Below are 13,782 nucleotides of genomic sequence, written 5' to 3'. Positions count from 1 at the left end.
AAGCTTTCCGGAGAGGTGGCGGAGGGCAGCGGAGGTCGTCGAAGGGCGGTGGAGGGCGGCAAGGCTGAGGTGAAAGGCCGAGGCAGAGGTGGTGGTGTCGAGGGTGGAGGTCGAGAGAGGGAGGAGGGTCGTTAGCCAGCTCAGACTATTTTTACAAATTTTCAATATTTACCATGACAGAAACGTGGCAGACCGTTAGCCACGTCAGATTAAATTTAACGGTGTTAGTTTTGGAGGACCAAAAATTTTGATTTCATTAAGGAGAGGGATCAAAGCGTACAAAGTTTGAAATAGGGACGAAAAATAAAATTACTTAATAGTTAGTGGACTTAAAAACATATTTAACCCTAATAATAATGTTATATAATTCTCATTAATCTTAGAGATAATTTGTAAACTGACATGCAAATCCTATCCATCTTAGTAAAATTATTATACAATATAATTCATTTAAATAATTTTTTTTTATCATAAAACATAGAAAAATATTTGAAATATTAAAAGTTAATTTTTAATTTTTGACCTTTTTCGCAATGCAATAAAAATTTACCATTGTCAAAATATTTAAGGTAAATTTATTTGAATAAAAATATTAAATTTAAAAACTGAACATTATAATATTAAAAAGTATTGTAATAATTTAAAACTAATCTTCATTTTTTCTTTTAAATTTAATTTATTTTAATAAAAATATTAAATTTAATAAATGACTGTTATAATATTAAAAAGTAATCTAGTAATTTAAAACAAATCTTGATTTTAAAAAAAATTTAAATTAAAATATAAAAAATATAAAAAATATAAATATTAATAATAATTTATATAAACTATAGTGAATTATAAAATAAAGAACAAATAAACCTCAAGTACAGAAATTGATTCCCAAACACATGTTTTTAAGGAATGAATCATTCCTATAAACAGAGTGGGGAGGATTGGGTAGGGTATTTCTATTTTTAATTTAGTTATTCCATAAAATGCTATTAAGATTATCATAATAATAGAAAAATAATTTTTATCATGGCACATTATATACATTATACTGTACTTGTTAGAGTTTGCCAACTTTTAATATATTTTTTTGTTCATCAACTCTTTTAAAGAGCACATTGGTTGCTAAGATCCATACAAAATTTTCATCAGAGCTTTGACCACGACAAGCCTCTTCCTCCACCTCACTTCTTCTTCTGTCTCACCACTTTCTCTCTCCCATCTCTTCCAACCCTCAAAAGCTGCAATATTTATTTGTTTTTTCCTCTTCTACTTCATCTTCCAACTTCTCTAGCCCTTCTCCATTGTTTTCCATTCTGAAATCACACCACACTGCAACAAAAACCATTCTTTTTCTGTTTACAGCACAGTGGCTTTTTCTAAACAAGCTTTGATGGCTGTGCTCATCATTTTTCACCTGCTTGCAATGTTTGTCCCTGCTTTGGGAGGTAAATTTTTCTCTTTTCTTCCTTCTTTGTTTCCTTTAAGCTATTTTCACTTTCTATTTCTGTGTTCCTTTGGGTATTCCTTGACCTTAGTCAACCTACATGAATATTCTCTAATGGGTTTTTCATGTCTAATGACTTTTATTAAACAATAGCTTCTCTCTCTCTCTCTCTATATATATATATATATATATATATATATCTCTATATATATTTACATTGTTTTTTATTCATTATATGAGCATTATGCAGTGTACTCATTTTAATTATAAAAGTTGTGTTTTTTATTGTCATGCTTAAGATTCTCCATGTGGGTTTACAACTCTTTCCCTCTGTTTTATGTGGTGAATGTACAACTTTTTGAAAAATATTAGCAACTCATTGTAACATAGCCCATTATGAACACTATTAATTGTGAAATTCACATGAGTCACATTAAATGAGTGGGTCCCTTTATATTTAGATGGGTGTAATTTACAGATTAGTGAAATCACATAGATTTCAATGTATGGAAGAACCATTAGACAGAGATTGTCTTAAAAAAAGAAAGTGTTGTTTTTCAGCAGTTTTGCTTCTCTTGTGGCTACTCTAATCATCATTTTTAGCTCAACTGTTTATTAAGGCTTAGCCTTGTTACCTGTAATTACATGAAAATGACAAAGCTGAAATAGAAAGTTTGGGAAATATATTTTTTCTTTGTGCAGAATCTACGCTCTGTCCTTCCTGTCTTTTAGTGGGATTTTGGGAATAATGTCATTGCGTCCCAACTCATCACACAGTTCTTTTGTAGTTGCACTTAACAACATTCTTGTTAAAATAGTAGTGGCATAGACTTATATACCCTTAGTGAGGAATGGTGGTGGTATTACGTGAATAGAACTCAGTATTTGTTTCAACTTATTTGAAACAGTAATTATTTTCAGCATGTTTGATTTTCAGACCCCTTCTGTTTCTTTTTAATTTTTTAGAACAAAAGGGTTATTCAAACAGACCCTCTTATTTGCTTTAACTTTTTACTTTTGAAAAATGCGTAAAAATTTCTCTACACTTAAGCTAAATAAAACATGCTAGAAATAACATTTAGGCCTGGTTTCCATAAGACTTGATAATCAAAGTAGATCATGGATTATCCTAGCCTCTGCATTTAATCTGTAAAATCTAAATTAACTCATCTTTAACTTTAAATTTGATAAGTAAAGTGATCTGTTTACACATTAACAAGATGAATAATTAGACAATCTATCCCTACATTATTGTTTTGTTCTTAAAGTTTCTGCCTCATGGTCTCGTAGTATTTTGGCTGTAAGATAAACTGTGGAAGGATTTAATTCTTCACTGTTTTTTTCTAGCTGTCTCACTTGTGGAGCTGAAAATTATAGCTAAATGTAATAGCTGGCTGTCTTCACAAGTAGACAGGTAAATTGACCTGGATTCTAAAATTATTGAATAATTCTCCTTCTTTTCATGAACCATAATATTCTTAGAAGATGTTCACGTTCATGGATTGTAATATTTTTATATTGGACTATGATATGTGAATAATTATTTTTAACAACTTTTTGACAATAGATTTTGTGTCACTATTTTATTGATCTGTATATTTGAAACAGATCAATCACAAGTTACCACATAGACTATTGTATAAATGTTGTCAAGAAAAGTTGTTAAAAAAACATTTTCCTTTTATATTTGTGACACACATTATACCTCTGGCCAGCTGATTGTGTCACAGATTACTAGAACAAAAACTAGCCTAAAAGTGGTTGTGTGGGATTTCCTTTGTATTACTTTTTGGTATAAAGCCATTTCCCAGAAAAGTTATGCTCTGTGGTTGGAATATTTAGTAAACAAATGAAATCTACTGCCAATTCACATTGAAAACCAAGAGTTATGGATCCGTTGTTGTTGAATATAATGAAAACTATGTATGAAATTAATTTTATTTATAATAAAAGAAATATGGACTAAACCCAAAATACAAATAAGAAATAATAACAAACTAACTAAAGATAAAAGATAAATATAAGATAAAAATAATATACATAACACTATCCCTCAACATGGTGCATATACAAATTGTATGTACCAAGGTTGTTAATAATATAATAAAAATGACTCAGTGAAAATATCTTCTTCTACACTCGAGTGACACCAAATTGTTAATGATTTGCTAAGACAATATAGAAGATGAAATACAAACCCAGAAGACCTTTCCTGAACGACAAATCTGGGAGGTTGCTTTATATAAATCTCTTGCAAATTGTCGTTGAGTTGACATTTAGTGGATAAAGAGTTCATTGTTGAAGAGCTACTACGACTATATATAAATTAATAAAAGCCATTTTTGCCACGGGAGAAAAAGTATATATGGACGAGTTAAACACAATGGTCTTAAAAGAGACATCAGCGGAAGAAGCCATTGATGAATAGGAGAGAGAAACTTTAAAAATCTAAGATTCTCCAATCAAGGCACCTGAAAGAGGAAAACGAGTAACCTCCATGCTCTGAATAGCTTCTTGAGAGGAGACGAGACATACAACCACGCACGACGAATATGAAAGATGAAGTAGAGCGACCTCGACGTTTGCCTAAAAGGGACGAGACATGCCACCACACATGGCGGAAAAGGGAGTAGATCCATAATTTCAAAAGGTGCTGAGAGTGCGTAAGAACTTTGATGAAGGTGTCGTGGACGACACAATGGTTGTCTGGCCGAGACGATCAAAATTGTGTGATCGTCGATCGAAACTAGAACTCCAGTAATGATGATGGGAAAAAGGGCCAAAGACAATAACAACTCAATAAAGAGTAATAACGCACCGGAAAAAACAAATCTCCTTTCTTGTAAGAATCTGCGAGGAACACAAAAAAAACAAATAGAGCAAAAACAGAATCCAAAACACAATGAAACAACTATTTTAACGTGGAAAACTCCTCAATGCAAGGTAAAAACCACGAGTTGTTCAGACTAAAGAAAAATTCACTATGATCAATAATATGGTACAAAAGGGTTTAAAAAAAACACCAAATGATGTTTTCAATCAGCCAAACTAACTAAGCATGAATGTTTACAAATGAGAACAAAAGATGAAAATTCTCCAAAATAGAGCTGCTGATGCGAGGTTGTTTTCTTCCAAACTAGACCTCCGATTGACGTTCCAACGGTCAAAATGAAGAACCATATATCTGAAACCGACTGTCCAAAAATCAACCCGATCCAACGTTGAACAACTGCACAACAATAAAAACACCAGTGCAAACTTTGTGTTATGGGAGAAACTTTCTCTCTTCCTTTCTCTCTCACTTGACTTTTCTCTCTCTCCAAATGACTCTTGTGTGCCCTACTAATCTGACCCCTCTTCACTAAAGCAAAGTGAGACATAATGATCCACATTATTTGGGCCTATTTCCACGTAGGAAGGAAGCCCAATAACCCAACAAGTGGCAGAAGTAAGCGACGACGTCGTCGATGGCAGTAAACAGCGTTGTCGCCGACAGCGGCGAGTGTAATGGTAGAGGCAACAAAATTTTTTTCTCAAAAGAACCTGGTTCTATATGAATATAGTGAAAAACTATATGCAGAATTAATCTCCCTTATCTTGGATATTTACATAGGGTATTGTATTTTTAATAGAAGAAATATAGACTAAGCTCAAAATACAAATAAGAAATAATAAAAAAACTAACTTAAAATAAAAGATAAAGATAAGATAATGATGATATATCTAACTGTTGCCAAAACTAATCTTAAATGGATGGACTTAGTGTTTTGAAACCCCCCGAAAGCAACTTTTCTTGTTGCACCAAGCGACGTTCAGGCCAATGAGGGGGAGCAAAAATAAGATTAAACCATCAATTCTCTCCTAAAAGGTCCATGAAATGAAATTATGGAATAGCAGTCTCTAAAGTCAGGCTACACAGTCCCTTCAGTAGTGAAAAGTTCTCCAAATTAGTCCTTCAATGATAGTAAAATATGAGAGAGAGTGATACTTTTGGAACCAAATGATGTACTCAAAAAAAGGCTTCCGATATGAGATAATTAATACCTTAGCAATCCAAGGGGATAGAATTAGGGGCTAGTAGTATAATAGTACTAGTAATTACCAAAATTGGTCATATCAATAGGTAGTAGATCTGTTTTGTTTTTGACATTTCTTTGAATTTGTTTCAATGTAAATGTGTTCTTTAAAGTAAATTTCTTTCACGGTTAGTCTTTGCTAACAAGGCTATTACTTGAATTTTTCATTTTAAATAATTTTCACTTTCTCCTGTATTATATGACCAACTGGTAATGTAAGAGCTACCTGCTTTAAATCATGGAAGATTGGGAAAAGAAATCCTTTTACACATTTAGATTTGCTGTAACATGGACAAGTGCAATTTTCTTTTTGTGTTTCTTTAGGGTGGTGCTGCATTTGCATTGCATTACTTATAATAAATCCAATTCAGTGTTTTATTTCATCATTATTATGTGGTAACTTTGGCTAACTCTTCTGAAAATGAAAGACCTATTATCTGTTTGTCAAAAGGGCTTCATGTGTTGTTGTTCTCTGCAGATGCTTTTATCGGTGTGAACATTGGTACAGCTGTGACTAACATGCCAAGTCCAACAGAAGTTGTGGCCCTTCTCAAGACTCAAGGTATCCAACATGTTAGACTATATGATGCTGACAGAGCCATGCTTCGTGCACTAGCCAACACAGGAATCCGTGTAATTGTTTCTGTTCCCAATGACCAGCTTCTCGGCATTGGTCAGTCCAATGCCACTGCTGCCAAATGGGTTGAACGCAATGTCATAGATCATGTTCCTTCTACCAACATTACTGCCATAGCAGTTGGTTCTGAAGTGCTGACATCCCTCCCAAATGCAGCTCCTGTTCTAGTTTCAGCATTAAAATTCCTTCAAGCTGCTCTAGTTGCAGCCAATCTTGATCAACAAATCAAAGTCTCTACTCCACACTCTTCTTTTATCATCCTTGATTCTTTCCCACCCTCTCAGGCATTTTTTAATAAAACTTGGGATCCTGTCATGGTTCCCTTGCTCAACTTTTTGCAATCAACAGGTTCCTATCTTATGCTCAATGTGTACCCTTATTATGATTTCATGCAACCCAATGCTGTAATCCCTCTAGACTATGCTTTGTTCCGGCCCTTGCCTCCTAATAAAGAAGCTATAGATTCCAACACCATGCTGCATTATACTAATGTCTTTGATGCTGTTGTTGATGCTGCTTATTTTGCAATGTCATATTTGAACTTTACCAACATTCCTATTTTAGTCACCGAGTCAGGTTGGCCCTCCAAAGGAGATTCATCCGAGCCAGATGCAACTATTGATAATGCTAACACTTACAATAGTAACTTGATCAGGCACGTCCTTAACAATAGTGGGACTCCTAAGAAACCTGGAATTTCAGTTAGCACTTATATTTATGAGCTTTATAATGAAGACTTGAGAACAGGTCCAGTGTCTGAGAATAATTGGGGTCTGTTTTATGCCAATGGAGCTCCAGTGTATACCTTGCACTTGACTAATGCTGGTACTGTATTTGCAAATGATACAACAAACCAAACCTTCTGTGTTGCCAAGAGTAATGCAGATACTAAGATGCTTCAGGCTGCACTTGATTGGGCTTGTGGACCAGGGAAGGTGGATTGTTCTCCATTGCTTCACGGTCAACCCTGTTATGATCCAAATAGTGTGGCTGCACATGCTACATATGCTATCAATGCTTATTATCAGCAGATGGCTAAATCTGCTGGGACCTGTGATTTCAAAGGAGTTGCCTCTGTAACCACTACAAATCCAAGTAAGGAGTCTTTACATATAACTTTTTATGAGTCACATCTACATTGTGGGATAGAAAAGTATCAATGCAGCTATTGAAAATACATCAAAAGTGTGGACATAGAATCTATTTGAATACAAAGTTAGAAGTACTTGTTCTCGCTTCTCTAGTGGAAAAGCTCCTTGAGGTAGAGAGGAAGGTATGCACTAAACAGAATGAATGAAGTGACTGTATTATTTTATAACAGAAGAAAACAGTGTTTATATACATGAGATACTGTGACTGATAAAACAGTAACAGTATAACAGGAAACCGAACAAAACAGTAAGTTTGAATTACAACAAACTTCAATATTCTTCCTTAATTCAAACTAAGAGAAATCACACCAACTCCTCTTTTCAGAAATTCGAACCTGTCACCAGCCAGTGCTTTGGTTAACAGATCAGCCCATTGTTTAATGTGAAATTTCAATTTTCCCCTTACTTACCATGTCTATGAGGAAGTGAAATTTCACTTCTATATGTTTACTCCTCCCATGATTCACCAGATTTCTGGCTAGATTGATAGCAGAAGTATTGTCCATTTCCAGCTTTACTGGACTCTCCATTTCAATTTTCATCTCATCAAGCAACTCCTTGAGCCAAACTCCTTGGCAAGCAGCATAACACCCAGTGATATACTCTGCTTCGCAACTCGACAGTGCAACTGATTGTTTCTTAGATGACCACGAGATTGGTGCTCCATTAATGAAATAGATAAAACCGGAGGTGCTTTTCCTCTCCACAGTATCACCTCCTTAGTCTGAATCACAAAACCCTGTGAGTTTTAACTCATTCTCCTGACTCCCATAAGGAAACAATATGGCATCAGTTGACGTGGCTTTGATGTATCTCAGGATGCGTTTAGCAGCGTTCATATGACTCTTCTTGGGTTTGCACATAAATCTACTGATCAGACCTACACAAAATGTCAAGTCCGGTCTGCTGTTACACAGATATCGCAAGGATCCTACTATCTGCTTGAATCTCGTTTCATTTACCTCCTCTTCAGCTTCATCCTTTCTCAACTGTTCATTCACTTCTAAAGGGCTTCGGGCAGCGTTGGATTGATGCATCTTAAACCTTTCCAGCAGCTCCTTTACATATTTCTGCTGATGCATAACAAGCCCTCTTGCTGAACGAGTAAACTCCATTCCCAGGAAATAGTTAAGTTCTCCTAAGTCCGTCATCTCAAAGTCGTTCTTCATTATCTCCTTGAATTTGTCTATATCCTCCATCTTCGATCCTGTCACCAAAAGATCGTCGACATACAGACAAACAATCAACAGGTTACCTTCTGAATTCCTTTTCACGTAGACTCCATGTTCCACTATGCATTTCTCAAACCCGTGAAGAGTCAAAGATGAATAATGCCTTTTGTAATTTGTATACCTTCTCCTCCTTATCCTTCTCTCTGAACCAAGAAGGTTGTTGAACATAAACCTCTTCTTCTAACGTCCCGTGCAGAAACGTGGATTTAACATCCAACTGGAAAATCAGCCATCTGTTTGCACATGCAATCGCCTCAACCAGGCGTATGGTTTCTAGTCTCCCTACAGGTGCAAACACCTTATCAAAATCGACTCCTTTCCTCTGCAGGAATCCCCTGGCCACAAGTCGCGCTTTGTATTTGGAAACGGTGCCATCTGGGTTTAACTTCTTCTTGAACACCCACTTAACACTAATGCTTCGTTTCCCAGGTGGAAGATCTACCAGCCTCCACGTGTTGTTTTTCACTTGAGTGGAGTTCCTCTATCATGGCATTTTTCCACACCGATTGTTTCAATGCATCATCCACATCTATTGGTTCTGCTCCAGCCATGAGCGCTATGTGAATCAAACTCCCTTCTTCATCAATCGCTGCATCAGAATAAGTTTCAAAATCAGAGAATCTGGATGGCTTTATTATTTGTCTTCTTGGTCTTTGAGATGCATCCCTCAAATCAATATTATTGTCAGAAACAACCTCAGCCCTTTCTTGCTTCTGATCATCAGTGACTCCATGCACTAGCGTCTTCTCCGGGCTTGCATGCATATGATTCCAATCCCAGGATTCCTTCTCCAAAACAATCGCATCTCAGCTGATGATCATCTTCTGTTTCATCGGATCATATAACTTGTATGCCTCAGTAGCATGATACCCTACGAACACCATGGGCTCGCCCTTGTCTTCCAACTTGGTCAGCTTCTGATCTGGGATATTAACAAACGCCAGTGAACCAAAAACTTTCAAATGCTTCACGGATGTCTTTGTTCCTGTCCAAACTTCAAGTGGCACTCTTCCTTCAACGCGCTTAGTAGGACACCTGTTAAGTAGATAAACAGCTGTCGACACAGCCTCAGCCCACAGGTTCCGTGGCAAGTTCTTCTCTTTGAGGAGACATCTGGCCATGTTCATAATGGTTTGGTTTCTCCTTTCAACCAAAGCATTATGCTGGGGCGTATACGGTGCAGTAACCTCATGTGTTACGCCTTTGCTCTTACAGATCTCTTCAAACGCATGTGAGGTAAACTCCCCTCCACCATCAGTTCTTAAGACCTTTTGCCACTCTCTCTTTCTACACAAGTCACATATCTCTTGAAAACCTCCAGCGCTTCACCTTTTGTCTTGATAGTATACACCCAACTCATTCTGCTAAACTCATCCACGAAAACAATGAAATATTTGCTTCTTGCCAATGATGGAACTTCAAGTGGGCCACAGATATCTGAGTGTACTACTTCTAGACACTCTCTTGAACGCATCTTTATCTTGACTTGAAAGATTTCCTTGATTGCTTGCCTGCCAAACAAGACTTGCATGCATCAACTGGTAAAGAAATGCGGGGTATACTTGAAACCATATCCTTTTCTTCAAGTTTCTGCATGTCTCTAAAATTTAAATGACCGAGACGCTGATGCCACAGCCAACTCTCTTCAATCTTCACAGTAGACAAACATTGCAAGTTTTCTACTGCATCTAACCTTACTTGAAACGTCCTATTCTTCGAAATTTTGCTCGTCAAGATCAGCCTTCTATTACTGTCAAACAACTCAACTTGATCATGATTTCCCATGATCACCGTGTATCCCTTTTCAACCAGTTGTCCAATGCTGAGAAGATTGCATTTCATACCAGGCACGAACAACACGCTGGAGATTAAAGCTTGCAAACCGTTCTTCCTGTTGATTATCACATCACTCATTCCTTCAACCATTAGTGTGTTGTCGTCTGCAAATCTGACTTTGCTCTTCTTTGTATTATCAAAATTAACTAGCCACTCTCTATTGCACGTCATGTGATTCGAGCAACCTGAGTCAAGATACCAACCTTTATCCAATGACTTCATACCTTCAGTAGTTGTCATTACCATCAGGATTAGTGGCTCTGAATCTGATTCTTCCTGTGCAAGATGAGCCTCTTTGCTTTGAAACTTATTCTTTTTCTTCCCTTTGCCTGAGAAGCATTCATATGCAAAGTGCCCGAATTTATGGCAGTTAAAACACTCAATGTTTCTTCTATCCTTCTTCTTCGAGCTCTTCTCAGGATTCTTCTTTTCTGCAGAATCAGATCTTTCATCTGGTTCTTCTGCACTGCTGCTTTCTTCTGCACTGCTACTTTCTTTCTTCCATTATCCTTTTCCTGATTTCCCTTTCCATTTCTTGAAATTATTTTTCTCATTACTCTTAGAATGTTGAACTTTCAGCGCCTGCTCGTTGAGTTTAATAGGATTTCTTTCACTCATTCTCATCTCATGCGCCTCTAATGAGCTTTGGAGTTCTTCTACCTTGAGTTTTTCCAGGTCTCTTGACTCTTCGATTGCTACCACAATGTGATCAAACTTCTGTGGTAGTGATCTCATGATTTTCTCAATCAACATAAGGTCTGTAATCGTTTCTCCACAACCTTTCATTTGATTAACGATTGACAATATTCTATTGAAAAACGCACTCACTTTATCTCCATCATCCATCAACAAGTGCTCGTACTGCCTTCTTAACGATTGAAGCTTCACCTTTTTAACCTTTTCTCCTCCGGTATAGCATCTCACCAGTATACCCCAAGCCTCTCTTGCTGTGGCTGCATTCTGAATCTTTTCAAAATGCACGTCGTCCACGCATTGATGGATGATAAACAGAGCTTTTATCATCTTTCATCCTAAGCTCCTCCTTCTGTTCCTTTGTGCCACCAAGATCAGGTTCACATCCTTCCACAATCGCACTGACACCTTGATAGCGAAACAATACCTTCATCTGTGCACTCCACCTGTTCCAATTTTTATCTGTGAGAACTGGGAAGCTTGCGGCAGGAATATCAGCCATGACGCCTTCTCTTTTCTTGTCCAAGAACTGTCTTCTTGACCACCTTCAACCGTCTTAACCACACCCTTCAGCCACCGCAGTGACACCGTGAAGAAAGATTGAAAATGCACACCCCCAGGTTTCTGCAACCTGGCCCTGGATACCACTAATAGAACAGAGAATAGAAGGTAGAGAGGAAGGTATGCACTAAACAGAATGAATGAAGTGACTGTATTATTTTATAACAGAAGAAAACAGTGTTTATATACATGAGATACTGTGACTGATAAAACAGTAACAGTATGGAAACCGAACAAAATAGTAAGTTTGAATTACAACAAACTTCAATAGTTTCCAGTAGAAAAACTCCCGAAAGCTATCAGAGTTTCTTCAAGAGTGAGAGAGAAGGAAAACAAAGATCAGAAAAATAGAGAAAGATACAAAAAAGGAAAATTTTCATTAAAGGAAAAAGAGGGAATACGTGGATATCTAAACCCCAAAAAGAACTAAAAAAACTATCATATACTAAACAACCTAAACTAACTTAATAAAAGAACTTATAGATTATATCCAAAACAGGCTTGTGATGGAAATACATGTTTACAGTTGGTACCCTTCCGCATATAACACAACATAACTAGATGTCATGATGGAGATACAAGCAGTTTGGATTTTTATGAAAAACTTATGTTATGATTAGTACCAAGTATTTGGGAAACCCACCCTCAAAATCTAATATTAAGAGGGGAGAACCAAACACTTAAATACTCTACCAAACATCTCATTCTACTTGATTTGAGACCTACACACCACATAATATCCAAGTTTCTGTAGAGTTATTTGGGGGAGAGTATTTTAAGAAAATGTATAAAATTGTGAAATTCAAATATCATAAGATTGTCTCAAAACCATCTTTGAAATTATAGATGACAAAATATGGCCGTTTTCTCTGCCTTTTTATTCTCTTGAGAACATATTAGGTGTGCTTGGCTACCAATAGTGATTAGCTTTAAGAATTCTAATAGTTGTTTCCTTAATTCTAGTTACTTAAACACACGTGATTGCATTCTTTTACCTCATTTGGCTCAAGATTAAGTCTCTTAAAATTGTCAATTAATTTTTACCATTTTAATTATTGTTGCTATTTTTGCAGCTTTTCCCTTTGTTGACCATTTCCGTTTGACTCATCTGTTCTGCTAAACAAAAGAAAAAAACCCTGCATGCATAAATGTTGTTCATCATTTGAACATACCTGATCTATTTTATTTTCATTGTTACAGGTCACGGTTCCTGCATATTTCCTGGAAGGTATAAATTCAAGCTTAGATATAGTTCTATTTCTTGCCTTCTCTTTTGCCTGACACATTAATAGTCTCTTTTCCTTTAGTTTTCAGTTCTCATTTCTTCACAAAAAAAGCTGAAAGTTTAATGTTTCATATTTTATGACTTTTTTGTGTCTCTATATTTTAATAGTCATGGAAAAAATGGTAGCAGCATAAATGGGACATCATTGGCTCCATCTACCAATTCCACAAATTCAGGGTGCTTGTCACAGAATTACAATGGTGGATCTTTAACAAGCTCTCTGATTCTTACTTTAATTTTGAGTGTAGCTGTCTTATAAAACTAGGCACATTACCTGTTCAGCATTTGAGTCTTGCATACCCAATTTTGTTTTCCTCATGTAGAGTATTTAAAGGGTGGCGAGGTTGGTCAAAATGTACATTTCCAATTGTAACGTGAGTTTATTATTCAATTTTTGTACAAACAAACCAGAAGAATTTATTTAAACCGTTGATGTAATGACCTGGTTAGCACTAATCTTTTTATAATGAATATTTTAAAACTTGGATCGATTATTAACTCAACAAAGACACTGGGTCAATAAGTTAATAGTTGAAGTATAAGGATTGGTATAATGGTAAAATAGATAGTTATACACATTATATATATTAAATTTATTATTTATATATCATTCTTCACTCACTTTGTTGCCTCTACTTCCATGGTGTTTCTTCGCTAAGAAAATATGAAAAGCATTATGAATCTTGGTGTTTTGGTTAATTCTAACCTATAAGCAACATCTCTAATTTGTCCAAAATTTGAAATGACCCATAATATCTATTAGCCAATTTGTTTGTACGGTTGGATGGTTAATGTAACATTATTAATTAAATGTTGTCTGCATTGTTGAATCTTTAAGAACAACCCATCCTCAAATGCAAACTCCTTTTTGGT

At 36.0% G+C, this 13,782-nt stretch overlaps 1 protein-coding gene across 1 annotated transcript; it reads left to right on the top strand.

Annotated features, from left to right (window-relative positions):
* Positions 1–1,122: 1,122 nt before the first annotated feature.
* On the top strand, positions 1,123–13,350 carry LOC124835407 (glucan endo-1,3-beta-glucosidase 3-like). Its single transcript, XM_047310326.2, has 4 exons — positions 1,123–1,439; positions 5,993–7,246; positions 12,825–12,852; positions 13,018–13,350. The coding sequence occupies exons 1-4, from the start codon at positions 1,385–1,387 to the stop codon at positions 13,166–13,168; spliced, it is 1,488 nt and encodes a 495-aa protein (XP_047166282.1). The 5' UTR covers positions 1,123–1,384; the 3' UTR covers positions 13,169–13,350.
* The last annotated feature ends 432 nt before the right edge of the window (positions 13,351–13,782 follow it).

The sequence above is a fragment of the Vigna umbellata genome, chromosome 4 (assembly GCF_029865625.1).
Source record: "Vigna umbellata cultivar VRB3 chromosome 4, Vumbellata_1.0, whole genome shotgun sequence".
Lineage (NCBI taxonomy): Eukaryota > Viridiplantae > Streptophyta > Magnoliopsida > Fabales > Fabaceae > Vigna > Vigna umbellata.
This window is presented reverse-complemented; position numbering and strand designations above follow the sequence as displayed.

What these genes read in the sequence shown, in the direction of transcription:
- LOC124835407 (XM_047310326.2), top strand. Translation starts at nt 1,385, where the DNA reads ATGGCTGTGCTCATCATTTTTCACCTGCTTGCAATGTTTGTCCCTGCT. An exon ending in GTTTGTCCCTGCTTTGGGAG is followed by an intron (nt 1,440 to 5,992) that starts GTAAATTTTTCT and finishes TGTTCTCTGCAG; the next exon opens with ATGCTTTTATCGGTGTGAAC. An exon ending in TGTAACCACTACAAATCCAA is followed by an intron (nt 7,247 to 12,824) that starts GTAAGGAGTCTT and finishes TCATTGTTACAG; the next exon opens with GTCACGGTTCCTGCATATTT.